Consider the following 24070-nt stretch of genomic DNA (forward strand, 5'->3'; position numbering starts at 1 on the left):
TCAGATTTTTTGATCACGCGGAGATTATTTGACACCCATTTTCTTAATTGTAATCCATGTTTAGACAATGTTTTGTCGATATTTGCTTTTAATTCAATTGCTTTGTCAAGGTCGTGGTGTCCAAAAATTAAGTCGTCCATGTAGAAATTGTTTAAAATTATTTTACTAACTTCGGGCTGTAAATCTTTATATTTAAGTCCAATGTCATGTAAAACACGCGTAGCTAAGAACGATGCGCTAGCTGTGCCGTACGTCACGGTATTTAATTCGTAATGAACGATGTTTCCAGTGACGTCATCTCTCCAAAGAATGCGTTGCAATTTTCGATGGGATTTGTCAATCCATATCATACGGTACATTTTTTCAATGTCCGCGACAATCAAAATTGGGTAAGTGCGCAAACGCAAAACCATATCGAATACGTCCTTTTGTACTTTGGGCCCTATCTTGAGCACGTCATTTAGACTATAGCCAGAATTAGTTTTCAAACTTGCGTTGAAAACGACGCGTAATTTTGTAGTGCTACTACTTTCCCTTATGACGGCATGATGGCTGAGATATACGCAAATTTCACCTGGTAAATCTAAATCAGGATTAATGCGGGACATATGACCCATTTTCTCGTATTCCTTTAGAAAGTCAGTGTACTGGGTTTTTAACTCGATATTCTTTTCCAAATGTCGCTCCAAAGAAAGTAAACATTTTAATGCGATCGAATAAGATTCTCCTAACTCTACATAATTTTGCTTTAATGGAAGTTTAACTGTATAACGTCCGTCTGTTTCGATTTTATGATTATTTCGAAAATCTAACTCACATTCGAGTTCTTCATTAGTTAGCTTATCTTGTTTGCTTCCTACATTTTCAATTTGCCAGAATTTTTGTATGGTGTTATGTAGGTTTTCGTAAGATTCATTGAGATTCAAAAAACAATGACTATGATATTTTTCTTTCGGTACACGGTATAAGTTTAAAGGACCAACTAAAACCCATCCGAACTTGGTATTTTGCAAGATAGGAGCGTCTTCACCTAACATAATTTTTTGGTCATTTAAACAACGGAAAAATAATTCGGTTCCGATTAAGATATCAATTTCGTTTGAGTTACAAAAATCGGAATCCGCTAATTGAATGTTTTCGGGCAAGTTAAGAAAAGTAGGATCGAAAGAAATTTGCGGCAATTTAGTGGTAATTTTATTTATAATTAAAAATTCAGCCTTTGCCTGGAATGAATCATTTAACGCTTTAATCGTTGTTTTGACTTTGACTGACACATTACAGGACGCGCCTCCTACTCCAAGAACAGGAACGTTTACTATACATCCTGGTAAGTTCAACTTTTGATACAAAGCTTCAGAGCAAAAGTTGGATTGACTTGCAGAATCCAATAACGCGCGACACTTTAAAGCTTTGCCATTTGTGTCTATAATGTTAACGATTGCTGTTGCAAGCAAAATTTGAGTTTTACCCGAGGAATTAGTGTTGTGACAACGAGCAGCTGATGACGCTGTTGCATTGCTGACCGTTTCGTTAGCACCTGTATTTATGCTAGTTAAGGTACATTGCCTCTGAAGTGAACTATCGAGTTCTTGTATCGATTGACGCGTACTGTTGTAATTTTGATCGGACATTTGCAAGATTCTGGAACCTTGTTCGCTATTTTCAAGATTAACGGTATTTTCAGAACTGACGTTTGTGGAACTAATGGCGGTAAAGGTATTATTGTTATTATAAGGAGTGTTTCGATTAAATTGGAAATTAGAATCATGTAAAATGGAGTTATGTTTACGCTTGCAAATCCTACATGTTTTACCTGTACAATTTTCATTATTGTGACCACTTCTTAAGCAATTAGTGCATATTCCTAAACGCTTCAGCTCAAGATAACGATCTTTACAGGATAACGCAAGTAATTTAGGGCACTTGTATGTATAATGATTCTTTTCTTTACAAACGTAACAATAAAAATTATTAAATTGCCCTTGATTTGCCGAATTCTGATAAAACTGTTGTGTGGAATCTCCTGTGTTTACATGAGCTACTGTACTGCGGTTTTGAGGAGCTTTTTCGTACGCGTGGTGTTGTTTATTGTCAATAGTTTCAAGTACTTGACATTTATTTTTCAATAAATTTAATAACTCATCGAGCATTGGCGAATCTTTATTGTTCAGCACTTCCCACTCTTTACGGGTGTGATTGCCTAACTTTTGTGAAATTAAATATATTATCAACGTATCCCATTGGTCTACTGGTTGACCAAGACTCGTTAATGCTCGAAGGTTTCGAACTACGCTGTCTATGAGTTTTCGTAAATTTTGATGAGATTCTCTAGATACTGAGGACATTTCAAATAAATTTCGTACATGATTGTGAATTAACATGCGCTTATTTTCATATCTTTCACGTAGTAACTTTAATGCCTCATCGTAATTAGCTTCGCAGATTTCTAGAGATTGTAATACTTGTGTTGCCTCACCGCGAAGGCACGACTGCAAGTAATAAAATTTCTGAATTTTTGTTAAGTCGCTGTTTTTATCTACTAACGCTTGAAATACTTCGTAGAATTGAATCCACCCTTCGTACGATCCACTAAACTGTGGCAGGGAAATAGATTGTAACTTTGCGTTATTATTATTGTTTATTGCTGGTTGAGACACATTTAAATTTGCTCCAGCACTCGAATGTGTGAATATGTGCTTGTTGTTCAATTAAATCAAGCTCTATCGCAACGCTACTGTAATAATTGTCTTCAAACGACTGTCTTTCAACATCCTGTTTTGAATCTAATTCTTCGATTTTTGATTGAATGTCTTGAAACTCTGCCCAAGTTGTATCGAGATCTTTTACACGCAATTTTAAGCTAGTATATCCGGGATTTGGACTGTTCAAAAAATTAGTAAAACGAGTTAGAGTTGCCTTTAATTGGCCTCTTCGAAATACCAACCTTTTAAACTCGTCTATTCTTGAATCGACACCATTATCTGTGTCATCGGGCATTGTTATAACTTGATGTAAGTTGACCGTTTAGACGTTTTTTTTTAAAAAACTAAATCTGATTATTTGCTTTAAGCTTCTCACACAAATTTTAGCATGCAGATGGATGTATCCAGGTAGGAACACTAACGGAAAATAATGGAAAGGACCTACTTTATATTTTGACATCTTGCTTCTTTCTCGCTGCTCTACGTGGCAACGCTGTGTATGGCTCGCTGTTGTTGATCTTGCACCCGTTCACGGAACGCGGCACGCGGAATTTACATCAAACCGATGCTTTTTGAGGTTACTTATCACTTATCACTTTGCAATCCGCTCGTATGGACCAAAATTTATGTTGGATTTATACTTCTCGTTTGTAGTGGACTGTATGATTCGATTATTTTAATGAAACGAACTTTTTTAGCTAATTAAACGATTATATTCGGGAATTAAAATGGTAACGTGTCGGCACGGCGACGGCTTCGTACGAGAGAGAGAGATGCAGCGTTGCCAGTTATTAAAGTCCAACTTTAGGCATCTCTTGGTGGGGGTAAAATTCTAGGGCGCTACTCTCCTTAAGGGTTTGAATATTTACAATGTTTACAACACAAAAGGAAAACTTGATTTTCGATGAACTTAACTATGGCCCTAGAAGTCGCCTTCGCCATAGTGTGCACAAGTACAAATTTAGTGAACCAATCCACCACAACAAGAACGTACTGGTTTCCCGATTTTGATCTTGGATAAGGACCAATAAGATCAGCCGACAATAACTGGAAAGGAAAATTAATATTTCGGTATTGACCCATAAGACCTGCCTGCGGAAAATGACTAGATTTACTATAGTCAAATTTTTACCCTTTGAGAATGACGTCAAGCAGGTGAAAAAACACGCATGTCTGGAATTAGATCACAAACACAAATTCTAACCTACAAATCCTTTGAAAAATTAGTGCGTTCGGAAGTGACTGATGATCAAGTGCCCTGAAAATCACATGATCATGAGAGTTTCAGTTTAATCATCATTCATTCAGTGAATAGGTGTGCTTGCACTCACTTAAAGATCTCTTCTACTCCTAATAACATAATATATTATTAATGTTCATTGATTTTGTGCTGTGTTATTCTACTTTGCATAATAAAGCGAAAATAGTAATTTGACATACCAACATTACCAATTTAATCTTACGAAAAAGAATAAAAAGAAATACATACAAAGAAATTTACTATATGCATACATATATTTAATACACAACGGCAAAATTTAACGTGCTATCGTAGTAAAATTACAAGCTAAACCATACAATTTACAAACAAGTACTAATTCTAAATGTGTTTTTTCTCGAGAACAAAAAGAAACAATATTAAGATGGCATGCCGATTGAGTACTCCAATGTGTACGATAGAGCATCACAGTCTTTAAAAGTGAGTACTGCTACCCTATGTCGAATGAAAAAGGCTGGAATTCAAGCTGACGACTTCTATTTCACCAACATTTCTAAGAAAATGTTGGTCAGTAAAACCAAAATAACCCCAAAAATAAAGAATTAAGAAGATATACATAAGTGTGTAGCTAAATGAGATTATCTTCAATCTCGGAGTCACTTAATTCCGAGCTTAATTCAGAATCTGAATCATTATTGGCTTCAGTAATAATGAGTGGTTCAATGTCTGAAACATCACAGTACTTTATGGTGTTCCAAGAATGGTTTATGAGCTTGTTGACATGTTGAATGTAGTTTTTTTTTTGCAATGTTCTGCTGGCATTTCTCTTAAAACCCTTTCCCAAGTTGTCAATACTTCTACTGCTGTCCCTTGTAAACTTATCATATGTTCATCATATTTTCTCTTGCACTCGGACCAGACCATCTCTATAGGATTGTATTGGCAATGATATGGTGGTAATCTTAAAATTTTGTGGCCAAAAGATTTTACATATTCATCCAGGTAATATTTTTTCTGTGGAATCAATTTTGAACAAAATAAAGTCCAAATTTCATCTTTCATCGCTTTTTCTTCAAAATCGTCATTTTGTTTCCTTAACCAGGTAATTAATTTTTGTTTTGTCCAAGATTTCTGGGGAATTTCTTCTAAAAGTCCAGAATGGTAACTCGCATTGTCCATTATTATAAGTGATTTTTCCGATAAATTTGGGATTAATTGATTTTTAAACCAATTTTCAAAGTTTTTTCGATTCATGTTGTCATGATAGTCGCCTTTTTTCGAACCGCTTTTAAAAACCAAACTCGCATTATTAATGAAGCCATTTTCATTTCCTGCGTGAAGTACTATTGTCACGAATGGAAAATCCGTTAATTGGAAAGTTGGACTGATTAACTTAAAAAACATAAGAGTATTCGAGGATTGCAAAATATTAAGCGCACGAGGCAAGGTCGCATCACGATGCACCGAATGTGTCATGCACCGGGTGCACCATATCAGCGATGAGTCGCCACCACCTGCTTTGCAGGAATATGAAAAATAGGCGACGAACAATAACAAACTACGTCAGCCAATCGGGTATAAAATACGCCGATTTCAGCAGTATAGGATAAGTGTGAACCGATCAACGGTAGTGCGACCAGCTGACCTGAGAAGTCGAAATGTCGACTCTCCTCGGGAAAAGATCAAGTTAAGTAGTCAGTCCTCCAAAGTTGTTCAAAACGCGAAAGTGACCAAGCCAGCCGCCAGAAAAGCTAAGTCCTTTGCTCATGAGTCTGTGTAAGTACAATTATTACATTGTCAACTTTTAGTGTTTATGACCGTATTGTGCAGACCCATTTGTGTATTCCATATTTAATAGATTTAAGTGTTTAATAGATAAACTCAGTGTTTGATTCCATCCTTAAAACTGAGATCCCGGCGCGACGTTTATCGTCGTGAGTCAGTTTAATTGGTGAACCCAAAAGGACTCATAAATTAAACGTGACATTTGGTGGAGGCGCCGGTCTGTTTTGGGATGGATAAAAAACAATAGTTGAGTTTTTTATTTCTATTTTTATTTTTTGAGGTATGATACAGATTCAAGAGAATAATGTGTGGGCTATAAAAGAAATTTTAGGTATTATTTTCTTTTGGCTAGGGATAGTGACATTGATTTATTTAGTGATTTTTTGGGGATTTCCTTTGCTATTGAAGCGCTCATTTGATAAAATTTTGGTTTAATATGGGTGGTACATCTTCAAAAGAGGAGGAAATTATTATTTCTCAAGCGGGAAACAGTGGAGGTGTATCAAATAGTTCGGAAAAAGATAATTCATGGTCAGCTAAGGAAATTTTAATTATTATTTTTCTGTGCATGGGGGTATTAATGCTTGTGTATTTTAGCGTCAAAAAAATTATTAGTTTGATGAACAAGCAAATTCGTAAAGAAATTGCTAGGAATAATCAACTTGCTTAAAAGATTTAAATTTAAATTTTTAAACGAAACGGAAAAAAAAAAATTAAAAAAAAATAAATATAGCACATAAATGAATTTAAACGGTCATTTAAAAATTGTCCATGAGTGAGTCGAGTGACAAAGATCGAGTAAAAACTCGCAGTAGGGCTCAAAGTTTGTCGGAAAAAGAAAAATTCGTGTTACGTGAAGCTATCGCTAGGGGTCGAAACCCAGAGAAGGTGATAAAAGAGTTAAAAGATTTTAAACCCGAGCATCACAGTTCGACTGTGAGTTCTCCTGCTCCGACACAAACGGCAACTTCTTCACACAAACAAAAGCTTGACAAACCCAGTTCAGTTTGTTTGACAAGCAGTGAGGACGAAGAAAATACTCTTGACAATACTGTCGTGGGCGTTCAAGCTCAAACTTCCCAAGCCTCGGCTTCGACTTCTAAGCCCCAATCCACGGAAGTTTATTTCAGACCAAGAGCTTCGTTAAGTAGAACTCCGCCAAAACCACGTGAAACAGAGGATCCTTGGCAAGAAAGTCCCTTAGAAGTGGTAGTGCCACCAAAATCCCGCCCCTCAGAATTATTACAAAGTTCTAATAATCCTTGCCCACCCCCTGTGATTCGGGAAAGAAACCGTGCCATACGCCCTAACAATACTTTAGTAATGGCTAACATGACATTACAGGCAGCTTTGGCTGAGCCAAAAACTCCGGCTACCCCCGTAGCTTTTAAGCGTTAAGTTTACATGCCCATCTACATTTAACCCTTCTATTGACTCTCCCAGTATTTTTATAAATAAATACGAAAAGGCAGCGATTGTGAATAGCTGGTCAGAAAATCACAAAATATCTTATTTGGCTAATTTTTTGGAAGGTCCAGCCCATACATGGTTTAGTAATTATATTAGTGAGCCAGAGAATCAGATGAAAACATGGCTAAATATTAAATCAGATTTTTTGAAAGAGTTTTCAGGAGAACAGCCACTCCGAAAGTTAAAATTTCGATTAAACACTCGCAAACAGCAAGACGTCGAGGACATAAAAAAGTACTATTATGATCTATTGGCAATCGCAAACGAGATTGACCCAGAAATGACTTTTGATTCGTTTAGGGATCATTTTGAAAATGGTTTACATCCGTCTTACTATGAGATGTATTATTTGCTTAGTTCTAGCAATAGAAATTTTGACGATTTAACGCAATTGGTGATTAAGATTAGCGATATAAAAGAAAGGACATTAGTGAATCAAATGACACAAAGTACAGCTTTATTGTCAGTATCTGCGGCAGTAAACAGTAACAATGGTAATAACCCAACAAACCGACAAAGGACCTGGAATGACACCAGGCCACGGACATTTTTTAATAGGAATTTTTCAAATACGATTCAAAATCAGACACGAAATACCTATGTTCCAAGGGTGAATCATTTTAGACCAAATCAAAATAGTCCGAGGAACAACTCATTCAATAGGGGGCGACAATTTGTAAGAAACAATTCGCAACAATCCCAGAGCCATGATACTTTTAATAGGAACAGAAATCAGTTTTCTAATCAAAACTGGAGAAATAATAATAACAATAATTATTTGCCTCGTACGAGAACGCACGACGGCCGGGTTATTTGCATTGATTGCCGTAGGCCCGGTCACGTGTCTTGTAACTTCAATAATAGGCCTTTTCAAAGGAATGCACCTCAAGGCCGAAGAAACCCAAACGACAGAGGACAGTTTCAAAATTAAGAAGCCCGAACGAAATTGTCCAATTATCATCTACGGGCACCAGTAAGCAAACATTAATAGTACATATCACGGTTAACGATAAAGATAACGTCCCTGTTTTACTTGATACAGGAGCTTGTAAAAATGTAGTCGACATAGATTATATAAGTAACATGAGACGGTTACGAGACAATATACAACTGATAACCGCAGGAGGCTATCCAGTTCAACCTCTCGGTAATTCTGAGGTAATTATAAAAGTGAATGGCACAATTATTTCCATTGAGGCACTAGTGGTGCAAAATTTATCAAAAGCCTTAATTTTGGGACATAACTTCTTGGCTAGTAAAAAATCATTAATTGACTATAATACCAATACTGTGACATTATACCATGAACTTGATCCATTGATTTTATATTTTGGCAACAATGTCAACAACAACATAGGGAAAATAGAACAAATGGAAGATACTAATAAGGTATTTGCGAACGTTGAGATTGAGTCAACCGCGCGAAGTTTGAAGGTTACACTTGAAACCGACTACATGGTCGAGGTTGGTCGCGAGATAACGGTACGACTGAACTGTGCCTTATCTCCGCACGAGTTTACGAGGTACTGCTTTATCGAGAACGATAAATACCTACGACCAAGAGGATTGATTTGTTCAAATATTTTTGTAAGAAATGACAAATGGTACATCAAAATTAACAATATGGGGTTTAAAGAAGTGTTCATATTAAAAAATACCACAATCGTTTATTTAGAGAAAAATATAGAAATGGATATAACAAAAATTCCAGTTCATTGTATTGATGAAACTGAAGATGATGAAGAAATGATTACCATGAATGACCATAATCTAAGCAATATAACGAACCCAGAATTGTGTAACAAATTACAGACATTACTTTCAGAATATAGTGACGTTTTTTCAAAAACACCAAAATATATGGGAAAGACCGATGTCATTGAACATGAGATTGATGTAGGGAATGCTAAACCTATAAAACAGAAACCTTACAGAGTGGCACAAAAAGAAAGAGAGATAATAGATGAGCAGATAAGAGAAATGGAACAATACGACATAATAAGGCAAAGTAACTCGCCCTGGGCAAGTCCCGTCGTATTAGTGAAGAAAAAATCTGGAGAGACACGATTTTGCGTGGATTATCGCAAGTTAAACAATGTGACAGTAAAAAATTCATGGTCAGGATCTAATATTGAGGATATTTTGACTTACTTAGGAAACGCCAAATATTTCTCATCGTTAGACATGTATTCAGGTTATTGGCAGGTCAAAGTAAAAGAAGAGAGCCACTTACTGCCTTTACAGCGCCAGGTCACGGATTATGGGAATTTAATGTGATGCCTTTTGGATTGTGCAATGCCCCGGCAACATTTCAACAGTTAGGAGATGTAGTGTTTAGAGATTTAAAATGGAAAGAAATTTTAATTTACATGGACAACATTATAATTTTTTCTAAAACGATGGATGAACATTTGGAAAAATTACGTAAAGTTTTCAATAGACTCCGGAGTGCAGGCTTAACACTAAAACCTAAAAAATGTGAATATTTAAAAGAAAAAATTAATATTCTTGGTTATACAATTTCGAAAGACGGAATTTTTCCTGATAAATCGAAATTAGTTTCAATTGAAAATTTTCCCAGGCCAAAAAATGTAAAGGGTGTACAAAGTTTTTTGGGACTTTGTAACTACTACCGGAAGTTTATAGAAAATTTTGCAAAAATTGCACGTCCTTTACATGATCTAACAAAGAAACAAAATAAATTTGATTGGCAGGACATACATGACAAAGCATTTGAAACACTAAAACAAAAACTGATTAGTGAACCAGTTTTGGCACATTTTCAACCAAATAAAGGATGTGAATTAAGGGTAGATGCATGTAAAGATGGAATCGGAGCAATATTATTGCAGGAAGATCATGAAAATGCGTTACATCCAATAGCATATGCAAGTAGAAGCCTTAGTAAAGCTGAAAAGAATTATTCAATAACAGAACTTGAAGGGTTAGCAGCTATATGGGCGCTATCCTATTTTAGACATTTTATTTATGGAAAACCTATAAAAATAGTGACTGATCATCATGCGCTATGTTGGTTAAAAACCTTGAAAGAGACTACTGGACGTTTAGCGCGTTGGGCGTTAAAGTTATCAGAATTTGACTACACAGTACATCATAAATCAGGAATTGCTCACAGAGATGCAGACTGCGTAAGCAGATATCCTGTTTTGCCAGCAAATACGAAAGTACAAGAAATTGACGAAATACCAACCTTTTTATTGGATATACGTAACATTGCGGAATTGCAAGCAAAAGATAAAAACATTTTGGAAATAATTCAGGCTATAAAACATCCTGAAGAAGCTACAATTGGTATACGCAAGCAAGCGAAAAATTTTAGGCTTGAATCAGAAGTTTTGTACCGTATAAACCCGCATGGAGTGGGCCGGACTAAACTTTTAGTGATACCGCAACAGTTAATAGGGGAAATTTTGTACTCCCACCACTCAGAACCGCTGAGTGGCCATTTGGGATTGTCAAAAACCCTAGCAAAAATAAAACAAAGATACTATTGGCAAGGGTTGCAAAAGGACGTGGAACGTTTTGTAAAAGGATGCCCGGATTGTCAGGCCAGGAAAGGCCAACAAAATCAAAAGCCTATCGGTCTGTTACATCCTATTCCAGTTGGCACCCCATTTGAAAAAGTTAGAATAGATTTGTTAGGTCCGTTTCGCAGAAGTAGCAGCGGCAAAACCATGATAGTGGTAGCGACAGATTACGCCACAAGGTGGGCGGAGACTGACGCATTACCGAGCGGCAAAGCCGGACCTGTAGCGAAATTTATACTGGAGAGAATTATTACAAAACACGGTGCACCCAAGGAATTGTTAAGCGATAGAGGGAAAGTTTTTCAATCAGAATTGGTTACGGAATTGCTAAAAAAGATGGGGACAACGAGTCAGTTTACTACTGCATATCATCCCGCAACTAATGGCTTAACAGAAAGACTTAATAAAACTTTAGCCAATATGTTATCTATGTATACTAATACTAATCAATCAAATTGGGATGAATATCTTCCACATGTGACTTTTGCGTATAATTCTGCGAAACAGGATAGCACTAAATTTTCACCATTCATGCTGGTGTACGGTCGTGAACCTATTTTACCAACGGAAGCAAACTTGGTTGAAAATGGTGAGGTTTTGTTTTTTTGTTTATCAATCCCAATCCTCTGACCGGTTTCGCCGTATTACGGCTCATCAGAGAGGCTATAGGGCTTGATAACCAAAGAACAAAACCTTCGTTCCAGTATAGTCAACTGGATGCCAGAAATGATAGTTGTGTGCAACATCTGGTGACATCTGTACTCAACTCTATGAGTTAGAAAGTACAGATGGCGTTCCAAAATCTAGGAACAGCACCATTAATGCCGCATCATTCGGTAAACACCGATCTGATTGGTTGGAAGCAAACTTATTGCCACCCTTGGAAAGTAGTAATAGCGACCAAATTAGAGACATTGGTTTAGCAGTCAGAAATTTGGCAGTTGAAAATATAAAACGGCGTCAAGACCTAGATAAATTACGTTATGATTGTAAACACCGCCATGTTGAATTTGAAGTGGGGGACCAAGTAAAAGTTTTCACCCCTATTAGGAAAGTAGGAAAAAGTGAAAAATTACTGCTTAGATGGTTTGGTCCTTATTACATAAATCGAAAAATGTCTGATGTGGACTATGAAATACGAAAGGGCATTTCGCAAAAATCTAAAACTGAAGTAGTCCATGTAAGCAGAATTTTACATTACCATGACCCATGGACACCAGAAGGAACCCCGCAACTAAAATAATACAAGCATTTGGGTTAATATTTATTTATTTTTGTTTTTTTTTGTTACTCTAAAAAAAATAAAAATTAACCGTCTTGGCATTACTGCCAATGGCTTCAACAGCCAAACGCGGCGCCACCACTGTTGAGGCGTCGTTGACGCCGCCTTCCTCCTCTATTTTTTCTTCTGGGGAGTTTTGACCTCCAGGGGGAGCCTCCACCTCACCTGCCACTTGAGGGGGAGCCTCCACCTCGCTGGCCGCAGAAGGACCAGCATCAACTTCAGGCCCCAGTTTGAGGCTGGCCGCACCCACGGTTCGTCGGGCCCGCTGGGCAGCCAATAGGGCCATCAGACGAGCACCGCGGCCCCGGCCCTTTTCGATATCTCCTCCTCCATTTCCAGGTTCCATCTGAAAGGGAAAATATTGTTAACATTGGATAGCGAAACAAAGTGAATTTTTCTTTGGAAGGAAAACTATATGGAAATAATGAATAAAAAGGAAAAAAAAAACACTTGTACTTACTTTCAAATATGACACGACAAAAATGCACTACAAAAGACTCGTATGACTCGACAAAAATGCACTACAAAAGTCTCGTATGGGTCAGAGGACGAACTGTGGAGAATGTGATAAGAAAACCGTATAAATACAATTCAGATCCCTCTCCACCGGAAAGCCAGGATGCTGAAATTAGCAAATTACTTCCAGACGATGAACTTGTCAAATGTTAAGGTTATCAGAGAAATGTTTTCCCAACAGTTAAATGGTGCACCATGCTTAAACCCATGGGATTCGCAAATTCACTACTACTGCGGTCGAGACCGCGTCTTTTATATTCGCAAACCACGTTCTAGAATGACCGCGAAACGCTTCGCGGGTTGCCTTGATCATTCAAGAATATTCCAGGTAGCGCTTCCTAACTGTGGCCTACTTTAATACGCGCCCGGCCAGATATTGCGGCGCATCGGTTTCATCCCGAGGCGAGAGCTCGTTAAGAAGTATCGAGCATAGTAGGCCCAGACCGTAACAGTATTAAACATAGAACAAAAACATTTTTTCTTCTTAGGTGAGTGAAATTTCCCATTTTAGGAACACGTATATCTAAAACGGGATCAGTATTGTTTCTAAAATGGGATTATGTGCATACGCACAGATCACATATGAAATAGCTGGCTTCGTTGTCTGATACACCGCAAGCTTCGTGGACCCATCTTTGACAGGAACTGCATTGAATCCACTGGTCACCAGGTTTGCTGCTTATAAAATCTACTTCACAATAAAAGCACACTGGATTTTCTTCCTCATCACTGTTTTCTTTGGTCATGTCTATTTTTTGGATATTCTTGTCTTTGGTCTTGTTTTTCCGATTCACATCTTTTTGGTATCTAGTCTTGTTTGTTGCTTTATCAGTCTTTACTTCAGCCGAACTATTTTTCCGTAGTTTGGAGATTTTTTTTACTGATTTTTCCTTCGATAGTGCCTTTCCTTTCAAAGATGGCAATTTACCGGTTGACACTTTACGTTGTTTCCCTTCTATACTGGCATTTAATTCATTCTTATAAGGTGAGCTCGTTAAGATGGCAGCTTTACCTCTATTTCCAGTTTTCGCAGGCCTTCTTAATGCTGCTTTTGGGTATGGACGAATCATTTCTGGTGAAATTTGAAAAATATTGGCCAAAGGTTTATCATCATCACTGGAGAAGCTGTCATCTGAGTCAAGAGGACGAGTTGATTCTGATTGTGGCAGTGTGTGGGTTGAATATGAAGTTGATGGCGGTGGCGTTTGATGTCTGATTGGAGAGGTTGATTTTGATTGTAGCAGTGTGTGGGTCGAATATGAAGTTGATGGAGGCGGAGTTTGGAGCCTGATTGGAAATGGTGGTTCTCCGTCTGGTGAGCCGTCTTCCGTTGAAATTAATTCATTTTCTGGCTGATCAGTGGGATCAGCAGCTATAAACTTATCGTCAGTGAAAACGTGGCGATTAACGGGAAATAAGCCAGTTTTCTCAAAACCATGAATGGCATTATTGGGTGTTGCTGCCCTTAAGTAGGCCTTTCCAAATAATTTGCCTATTTGGTAAATTGTAACGACTCTACCTGGATTGTTCCTTAGAAATGTTTCAACCTCTTGACTGTAGAATGTCGATAAAGGTGCCATAAAAGAAACGTCTAGCGGTTGCATGCGATGACTACAATGTGGTGGTATGCACAATATTGTAACACCGTGATCCCTGGCTTTCTCTATCACAATTATGTTTTGGGTATGAGTTTTATGGCCGTCCAATATAAGCAAAGAAGGGTTTTCTTTTGAGGCATTGGTAAATTTTAAAAAATGGTCGAAGCACTTTTCGAAAAGGTTTAATTGCATCCAACCAGAAGAATGGCAGGCTACTATGGATTCAGGGGGTAGCCCAATTGAAAACTCCTCCTTTACGTAAACTCGTGGGAAAATGACCATGGGTGGAACATATGTTCCTGCAGCACTTATGCATATTACCGCAGTGCATAGTGTTCCTCGTTCTGCTGAGGTTAACGTTCCTACTTGCTTCCTACCTTTCATTGCAATCACCTTAGATGGACGCCCTTGTACAGTTGTTAATCCCGTCTCATCGACGTTAAATATTCTAGATAGTGCATACGCGTATCTATCTTGCAGGGGCTCCAGCAAATCAAAAAATTTGTTTACGGCAGTTGCATTGAAACCTTTAGCGCGAGCTGCCGATGTTGCTTCTGGTCTCCTCAGGGAAAGGTGATTTTTTTTCATAAAAGATCGGAGCCAAGCCCAGCCAGCCATTTTTTATTTTTATTAAAATAGTGTTTCAAATTGTTCCTTTCTGCTAACTGAAACGCTAACCTACGAACATCTGTACACGTTAATCCAAAAAGCATGCTCTCCATAGTTTTTACGTAGTCAACTAGAAGTTCTTCCATTTGGCGCGAAAAAGTTCGTTGTCTACTTCCCAAGCCTTTTTGATGCCCGGTAATTTGTTTATTTAAGTTTTTTACTCTTCGCTCAAGGGTGCTTTTTGGCACCGAAAAAATTTTTGATGCTTTTAAGTAACCGTATTTGCCAATTGAAACCGATCTGATTGCTTTCGCCATTTCTTCCTCGGACCAAGACTGACGAGTTGTTTTCCGAGTTGCCATATTTGCTAATAATAATGATTCTGAAATGAAAAAATACCAACAATGTTCACGGCAATCGTATTAAAATTAAAACAGGAAACGAGCATCTTGTTTCTAAAATGGGATATATCCCGTTTTAGAAGCACATGCCGCATCCCATTTTATCAACACATGTACATATAACCGAAAATGGCTGCAATTTTTCTATATAGAAATATAACCTTAAAATTTCATAAGTTAAGTGATTGTTTAAGCCCTAGCAACTAGCCCTAGAAGATTGCATTTCTTTGTTCATATTATTGAAGAACGGTAATACAAACTCCAGAAATTCTAGAAAACATTTTGTTATTGGATCTTTCAATCGAGTTAAAATTGCTTCTGCCGTAAGAAGTCGCTCGGTAAACAACGTATCTGTGAAAAATAAAATTAAAGAATCATATTGCTCTAATAATCTTACCACAGCACTTTCCAAAGATAACCATCTAGTTTGTGAAGGATGAAGTAATTTATGAATTTTTGTATTTGTGAAGTTCTGAAACTCTTTCAGAGATTCAATTCGTTTAGGACTGTTGGAGAAAAAGTTGTATGTGTCCCTAACTATATCTTCAACCCCTCTAGGTAATTTTTCACATGCAGCCGAGGCACATAGATGAAAACTATGACAGATGCAACGCATTAAGAATATGTTCGGCACTTCTTCTTTAAATCGGCTCATCACAGAATTGTACTTGCCTGTCATCACACTTGCACCATCTGAGGCAAAGCCAATTAGATTTTCTTTATATGATATTTTTTTGTTCAGAAAATAGCTAATAATATTTCCATAAATATCTTGTGCCCTAGCGTCCTTCATAGGTATTAGTGTTAGAAAGGTGTCGCAAATCCTAAAATTGTTATTACTTAAAAGTAATCTAAAAATCTGATAAAACAGTTACCTTTTACTTTCATCATCGAAATACCTACAAACTATCGCCAAATGCTTTGTACATGACCTATCTGTCGACTCATCAATGATTATTGAAAACTTTTTGGTTTGTAAAATACTCCTAACGTCCAACTCATTCTGTTTACCAATTACGTTTTTAACAATTGTTGAGCATTTGGTACGGCCACACTGAATTTGCTTGGCAATCTCTGAGTCGGGGCAAATTTCTTTTATTAACTTTGGCAAATGATCTATTGCATTATATGATATGTTATGTTCAGCAACATAGGCGGCCAAATGTATATCGGCTTTCTTAACTGCTTCTTCAAGCAAACTTGTCTTTTTAAAACTACTCATGGAAGTTAACGTGGGCTGTTTCTTGGCAGATTTTGATAATTTTAAGTGAACAGCACTTTCTTTATGTCGCAACAAGATTTGTTTGCCAGTGGAACCGATATTAATAGATTTATTGCAGACAGTGCAAAATGCCTCCGTGTTGTTTTTCCTTGTCTTAGCCAACCTGCCAATTCTACATCTTTTTCCCAATCGCGTCTGTATTTCTGATAATACTTTGCTCTTTTTGCAGGGGTTTTGCTAGTAGACGGCCCTTCCCCACCTGACAAACCATCCTCGGAACTAGAAATATTTTACAATTTAAGTAGGGACTAACATTAAAATTTACAAAAGTTAAGTACCTGCTCATCTTCGGCTGGGCTATTTCTAAAACAAATCGTTAGACGTTTTTAACAAAACCAAGCTTAGTCACTAAACGTTCGGTACGTGTAAAATGATGTAAACAGTAAAAAAATACAGGATACACAATCAACTACGGGGAACAGATTGCCTATTAACGTCATTGTTTTATCGAGTATACATCATAGATGGCAGTGGTGGTCAATGGCCTAAAAAATTTGTAAACATCGCCGCCGGTTGGTAATAATTATTATATTATTACTTATTAGCTATTCTTTGGACTTTTGATGGTAAAATCGTAGTAGAGAGGGAAGAATACCACTTTTCTCCGCATGTTGTACTCAGTAATTTTTCAGTAGATTTTATCATGGAAACAGTAGAACAGAAGGTTGAAGATTAAAACAGTAAATCTACTGTTAAAACAGTAGGTCTGGCAACACTGGTTGCACTTGTTTGAAATTCCAATAAATGAACGGCGTAGTTGATATGCGCAGTTAGCATTAGAGAAAGAGAGGAATATAATATTTTGTAAGGAGTTCTTGTTTTTGGCTAAAATGTGGGATTTTGTTCATTTACTAGGTGAAGTTCACTGACTGGTCAGTTGACCCTATGTGTATGATGAATGTACGTTTTTCAAAAAAAAAACTTAAATTGTCGTTGCTTCGCTAAGCAAGAACATTTTATTATTTTTGTCTTTTTTGAAAAATAAAGGTCCCTACCTTGAATGGTTAATGTTTGGTGTGACATTGTGGGCGATAATATTGGTCTTTTTTATTGATGGAAATATTAACGCGACAAAATACGCTACTTCTTAAGAGAGAACGAAGAAAATAAAGAAATAAATTTAAATCGACGAATGACCATGTGTTGGTATTAACATGGCGGCTGTCCAACTCATTCTTTTTTTCTTACGGTGGATTGATAATTAAGAGAATAATAATAACGTAACATTTATTTGATTTCGTTCTCAAATAAATCTCCTGCTTTAGCCAAGCAGTAGCCTAACCTGTCATAAAATTCCTGACGCACGTTAATGAAAGTTTGATTAGAAATAGAACCTAGTATTTCAACTATTTTCAGTCGCAATTGGCCTAAATCTTCAGCCCTCATGTGACGATGACCGTAAAATTTTTGGGTTACATGCCCCCAAAGAAAGAAGTCATTTGGGGCGATCGAGGAGGCCAATTGACAGTACCATTTCTGCAAATCAGACGATTTGGAAATGTTTGGTGCAAAAATGCTTGTACGTCTCTGGCATTATGCGCTGGACAACCGTCTTGGTGGAACCAGATTTCCTGCATTAATGTTCAGATTATGTACAGCTGGTAGCACGTTCTCTCTTAAAAGGTTTAAATACTTATTGGCATTTAAGTTTCCATCAATAAAAAAAGGTCCTATAATATGATTGTTTAAAATGCCAGCCCAAACATTGACCTTTTGCGGATATTGAGTCCGAATAGGTACGCTTATATGCCTATTTTCCCTTGAATAAGCCACAGTAACGGACGGATTGTGACGACCATGCAAGGAAAAAGAGGACTCATCGGTAAATAAAATATTTGCTATGAAAGTATTGTCTTGGTTAGACCTTTCAATCATGTCTTCGCAAAACAACATTCGTTTTTCGCAGTCTTCCGGAAATATTTCTTGTGTTGTGCGTAACTTATAGCACCGGTACTTGTTCCGTTTTAAAATATTTCGCACAGTAGTTGGTGCAATGACAAGCTCCGCAGCAATAGCAGTACTATTACATGGGAAGTTGACTTCTGCCAAACTGCAAACTGCCGTTTCGCGCTGCTCTTGATTTTCATTTCGAGGATGACGGATACCTTCGGGAGGCTGCGGAAAATCGTGATCTCAACATTTGGTACAGTTTGGCGTACACCCAGTATTTTCAAATCTATGGACCATATCTTTAATTGTCGTACTCGCTGGCAGAGGTCGATTTTCAAACATAAATATGAATCTTCCGATAATTTCCTCCACTGTACAACCAGAATAGTACCATTTAATAATTTGTACTCGTTCTTCGACGGAAAACATCTTGAAACCAAAAAATGTTGCCAAAAATGTTATTTTAAAAGCATTTTAAGCCTTACCTTTATCTGGGGCGCAAACCGTTAATTAGGTAATTTATTTCACTAATCTAACTAATAAATATTCAGTAATGTAATATGTATAATAATAGTGTAATAGGTAGTAGGTGGTAGTATAAGGACGTAATAAAACAGAACAAGAAAACTTCAATTTGCAAATACAAAATGTTTATTTGAAAAACAAAGGATAAACGACATGTCATTTGAAAATAATCCCGCGTTGATTTTTGAGTTGGGCCGAATACTTTTGACAGGCTGCGTTTAGAATTTTTGATTATCCGTAATTGTTTTATAATGACTATGATTTCGAGTTTGCGTACTAAAGAACTAATAGAATACTATTAAGATAAGTGGTCTAAATGATAATGTATTAATAATTCAATTAATTGTACCAAACTAGCCTAGTCTAGATTTTTGAAATTTTGAGAGAATCCTGCTACAAAATAAAATTTTAAATTTTGTGGCTTTTTTAATAAAACCCACACTTTTACAAACAATTTTAATACATTTATTTACATACATACTATTTAAAAGAACAGATTTTTACTTAAAGACAGTTCAATAATGTTAAATTAAATATTTAGTAGCATTCCATAACTTTCTTACATCAGTAACATCAATAGAAGGAAATTAAGAAAAATATTAAGTAACATTTATTTTTATAAAACTGCCCTTTGATTCTCCTCTTGTATGTTATAAACATGGTGGGTTTTACATTATACTGTAGATTGTCAACACAAGTTCCTTTAGTTATACTAAACAGCATGTTTTTAAACAAAATAGAAGTGTATGTTTCCATTCATTAGAAGGTCAAAAATATTCTCAGTGCAGACAAACATGTTCAATAAAAACACAAAAGCATGTCATTAGTATTACATACATACATACATTATTACTGACCAATTGCTACTTGTGTGGAGCAGCATGTATGGACATGGTTTGCTACAAATATCATGCTCATAAAATAGCAATACATATTTAGATTTTTTAGTATACCTACTATCTGGAGCATAGGTGAAGGGGGGCATGCTTTTGGCACATCTGAAGTTCGGTTGCTTATGAGCAAGCCATAAAGTACATAGTGTCTACTTAAAGCAGGCATGCCTATTGCTAGGAAATGTGAACAGCTGAAGGGTACAATGATTCTTGGCATATGCTAAGAAGCAGGCCTTTTTATGAGCGTCTGCACCTTCACTTTGGGTACAGTGGCAGATAGATATGTTGATTGAAAACTTTTTGTTATTGTATTTCCTATGATAAAACACACTATTATACTTACAAATAACCATATTACATTATTTTATGAACTGATATAATTATAGACTTGATATAATAATTATTAAGTACATCGTTGGTTGCATTCCTTAGCAATACAGATAGTGGGAGAATGAATTCTGTGTTACAACCTTCTGTGTGCATGATCTGAAACTACAACTGTAAATTAAAAAGCACAGTCATTAGCCAACTTTACACTTCATTTTACAGCAACCAAGTTGGGGGATGAACTTGCTTGTCACACAAAAAATTGCTCAGCAACCATAAAATTGTTTACAATTTAATTAAAATGGAGCACTGATCTAAGTATTATATCTTTTGGCAAATTGATTGAACACAACCTGAACACTGGATCAGATGGCTTGTATATTGTCTAGTGAACTGAAGCTTTTAGATGTTTCACACCTTATTATATCATTGTCATTCAACTAAGTAACTTTGCTAATAACAACAGAATACTGTACACCCCATTTGTTAGCTGGTTCCTTAAATGTGGCTTTGTTGGTAACTGGACTCTAGACTCAATAAAAGTTGCGATGTTGTATGGCTAAGCTAGCAAATCGGCTTTACTACCTAAAAATAACTTATTAATAACACTACACTAGAGGAGTCTTGCTATTCTCTCACTGATGAATTTTCTGGGGGGAGTTTCCTACCTTAAATTGAGAAGGCCACCAACTAGAGGAACTCTTACTATTGTGTAAATAGTGTTATTTGTTCATGTTTTCCTAAAATCTTACAATAATAGGACTAATAGGAGTACATTCTGGTATTAATATGGCTGTCACTGTAAATGATTTCTTGTTTACTTTTAATTTGACAATTGAGGTTAGATTTTAATCGCAGATGACAGATGAAATAGGATAGAAAAAAAATATGCTAAATGAAAAATAAATAATTTCATTCAAATTGTTAAACAAATAGACAGAAATCGGACTAAATACAGCTCGCTGACCGAAGACAGATTATCCAAATGAATGGAAATAAATTAGGAACAATCCAACAACAAAATTGGTTTTGTCGACGGTATTAGATACTTAGGCGTTTGGCAACAGCGCGCTCAAATTTTGGCCTACTTGATATTTTTCCTGCACATGCATTTATCTATGTTTCTCTGTCCGTTACACGGTTTTCCTATGGTCGGTTTTGGATTTACCATACGTGTATAAGCCATAATCTACATGTTAAAAAAAAAGAAACAACTCGAAATTCGTGGATACCTAAAGTTAACAACCCCCAAACCATGGACAACGGCTGTTCCCTCTGGTTCCCCTTCAACCTTCCACCTGGGTTTTAATTGCATATTGTACACCCGAGCACCCACTGTGACGTCATGCAGCGTATCGCTTTGTCCCAAACTCGGCTGAATATCTTCGATCTGTCATTTCTGTTGTGTTGCGATTTGCGATGTCAACTAAAGGCGTGTTTTGGCTTGGCGTCAGTGTTTACTGGAGTGTTTACAATGCCTGTCTCATTTTAACTCATTCTGATAGAAAAAGACGCCCTATGCTACTACAACTTAAAACTCAGGTTAGTACTGCCGTCAAAATACGCCTTAAACTTGTGGCGTCTTGCTGAACTAGGGTTCGATTTCTGTGCTAATTGTCACGTGTTGTGTACCTAGGGTTCAACGAACTTGATCGCCAGCTGAGTTGTTTCTGATTAAGGATACACAGGGATATTAATTCCTTCACAACAGTTTATTGATAACACAACAAATTCCACTTGGAAAATAAAAATTATGATTTGTACAGGCTACACATATTGATTTGCACTCAGAAAAATGCAGAATGTTCATAACTGCTCATCATTGAAAAAACGTGTTACTGTCAAAATCGTATAATGCAACAACCACTGGACGTCAACAGAGTTTCCCTAAAACTCACCGCCTTTTGGACCTCCAAGCCAGCAGCATGGTTTGGTAGGGCTGAAGCGCAATTCCGTGCAGCCAACATCACCCGATCTATTACAAAATTTGACGCGGTTGTCAGCGTATTAGCAGAGGACCAATGCGACATTGTTTTAGACTTACTTACCAACACCCCTCAGGAAAACGACGATCCTTATCAACAGTTAAAGGAGAGGTTGCTCAAAGAAAACAGCCTAAGCGATACCAAACGTTTTAAGACACTGCTGAATGAAATGTCATTGGGTGACAGGAAACCCTCCACCTTACTTCGGGAAATGAGACTCCTAGCACCTGAAATGGATGAAACCTTCCTAAAAAATGTATGGATGGAGAGACTGCCTAGCCACATGAGGGGCATACTAAGTGCCACCAAAGGCAACTTAATGGAACTTGGGGTAACTGCCGACGCTATTGCTGAACACACCAGTTCGTCCTACCTTAATGAGGCCACTTTACGTCCGCCAGTCAAAGAACAAGGCCCCCAGGTAATTACAATGGAGGATTTCGATAAGCTGGTAAAAAGAATTGAGAAACTGGAGTCCACATCTAGGCTATGGTCAGATTGTTTATTTAACTTACTTTTACCAAAATAAGGGTGGATGAATCACTTTCACACAGGAAAAACTCCTATGGCATTCTCCATACTAAACATAAATGACTTGTTTTTGATCGGTACCAGCACCACCCGCCTGATTGTTGAACATTTTGTTTGGTGCCTAACAACCCTAGCAATGTTGTCAAACAGAACTGTTTTTCTGTTCAAAATTAGTAAAGTAATTCTAAAAATTGATTTTTAATTTCTTAAAATGGAAGTTTCCATATTTTTTCTCTTTTTCAGATCTTAATAATTATTGCTACATATATGAATCGGCCACTATGGTTAGCACTAGGTTACCATGCATCTTTTTCAATACATTTACAAAAAATAAACATTGCCCCTTGTACTAATCTGACACTAAGGTTAACATTGTCAATTGTAATTATAGATAGTAAAGTGTCACTTTGCATGTAAAAACTAAAAATACTTATTTAATTTACAAATTTTCAAGTTATTTAACTATTAAACCCTTCATGTACTTGGTGTAACCTGACCACTTTCAAAGGCATTTTTTTACTATTCTTTTCCCAACAAACAGCGCCAACCACCCATTTTTGGGTGGAACTAAGTTAAATAAACAATATGACACTAATTTCATCAAAAAAAAAAAAAAAAACAAAAATATGGTTGCACCTATGTCGCACCAGACCCAAAATATACAGGGTGTTACAAATTTGAGGCGTTAGCATTGGTATCTCAGAAACTATAGTTGCGAAAGCTTTGGTAAAATGGAGGCAAAGTTGCGCCAAAAAATGGTCATTACTTCGGGAGATATCTGATAAAAACCACAAAAGTAAAATTTCTATTTTATTTTTTTACTACTTTATTATTGATTATTTTGGAAAATCAATGGCACCTTCTGGAGACACTTTTTATGCTCTTCAAGAAAACAGCTTTAGTTTTCAGCTCCGACATTTCGTTTTTTAGATACCATCATCAACTTCATTTCTTCAAATACGGACCTGAACTTTTTATTTCATTTTTTAGGAGCTACACTTACTTACCTCCCAAAACTAATGATGTGCCACACTTGTCAAAAAATTATACCTAGTGTACTTAGGTACTTGTTTTTTTTTTTTTAATCCATTTGTAATTCATATGTTGTCATAATGAGTAGATAATTTAGATTGATATGATTTAAGATTTAGGTTTTGCTCTTTTTAACACTAAAAATAAAGTTTAAGCTGTTTCATCAAAATTCAACCTCAAATTCAAACATGTGAGTATTTGAAAAATAAATAATTCACCAAAAAACCAACCAGCAATGAACCTAATTATTAAATTATATCAAACTAAATTATCTACTTATTATGACAACATATCAATTTCAATTGCTTAATTTATTTAAAAAACTTTCAAGTACCAAGTATGTACATAATACACTAGATATACTTTTTTGACAAGTGTGACACATCATTGGTTTCAGAAGGTCTGTAGCTACTAAAAAACGAAATAAAAAGTTTAGGTCGGTATTTGAAAAATTGAAGTTGACGATGGTATC

General features: G+C 36.5%; 2 protein-coding genes and 1 long non-coding RNA gene across 5 annotated transcripts; 1 reads left to right on the plus strand and 2 right to left on the minus strand.

Annotated features, from left to right (window-relative positions):
* Window positions 1-4549: 4549 nt before the first annotated feature.
* LOC145739977 (uncharacterized) lies at window positions 4550-5269 on the minus strand. Its single transcript, XM_081995300.1, is given in 2 exon segments — window positions 4550-4714; window positions 4717-5269. Coding segments are annotated over 2 exon segments (624 nt in total). The 5' UTR covers window positions 5176-5269.
* Window positions 5270-19281: 14012 nt separating this feature from the next.
* On the minus strand, window positions 19282-20882 carry LOC145739987 (uncharacterized). Of its 3 annotated transcripts, XR_014181312.1 has the most exons (3): window positions 20719-20874; window positions 19784-20635; window positions 19282-19729 (listed from the first exon to the last, which is right to left on the minus strand). It is a non-coding gene; the product is annotated as an uncharacterized LOC145739987 (long non-coding RNA). The 3 variants fall into 3 exon arrangements; XR_014181311.1 differs by having other exon boundaries at window positions 19282-20635; window positions 20719-20882; XR_014181313.1 differs by having other exon boundaries at window positions 19282-20635; window positions 20690-20882.
* A 1016-nt stretch (window positions 20883-21898) lies between these two features.
* Window positions 21899-22564, plus strand: LOC145739978 (uncharacterized). The gene has a single exon (XM_081995301.1). The coding sequence runs from the start codon at window positions 21905-21907 to the stop codon at window positions 22562-22564; it is 660 nt and encodes a 219-aa protein (XP_081851427.1). The 5' UTR covers window positions 21899-21904.
* Window positions 22565-24070: the final 1506 nt, after the last annotated feature.

The sequence above is a fragment of the Ips typographus genome, unplaced genomic scaffold, assembly GCF_016097725.1.
Source record: "Ips typographus isolate SLU unplaced genomic scaffold, UJ_Ityp_2.0 IpsContig87, whole genome shotgun sequence".
Taxonomy (NCBI): domain Eukaryota; kingdom Metazoa; phylum Arthropoda; class Insecta; order Coleoptera; family Curculionidae; genus Ips; species Ips typographus.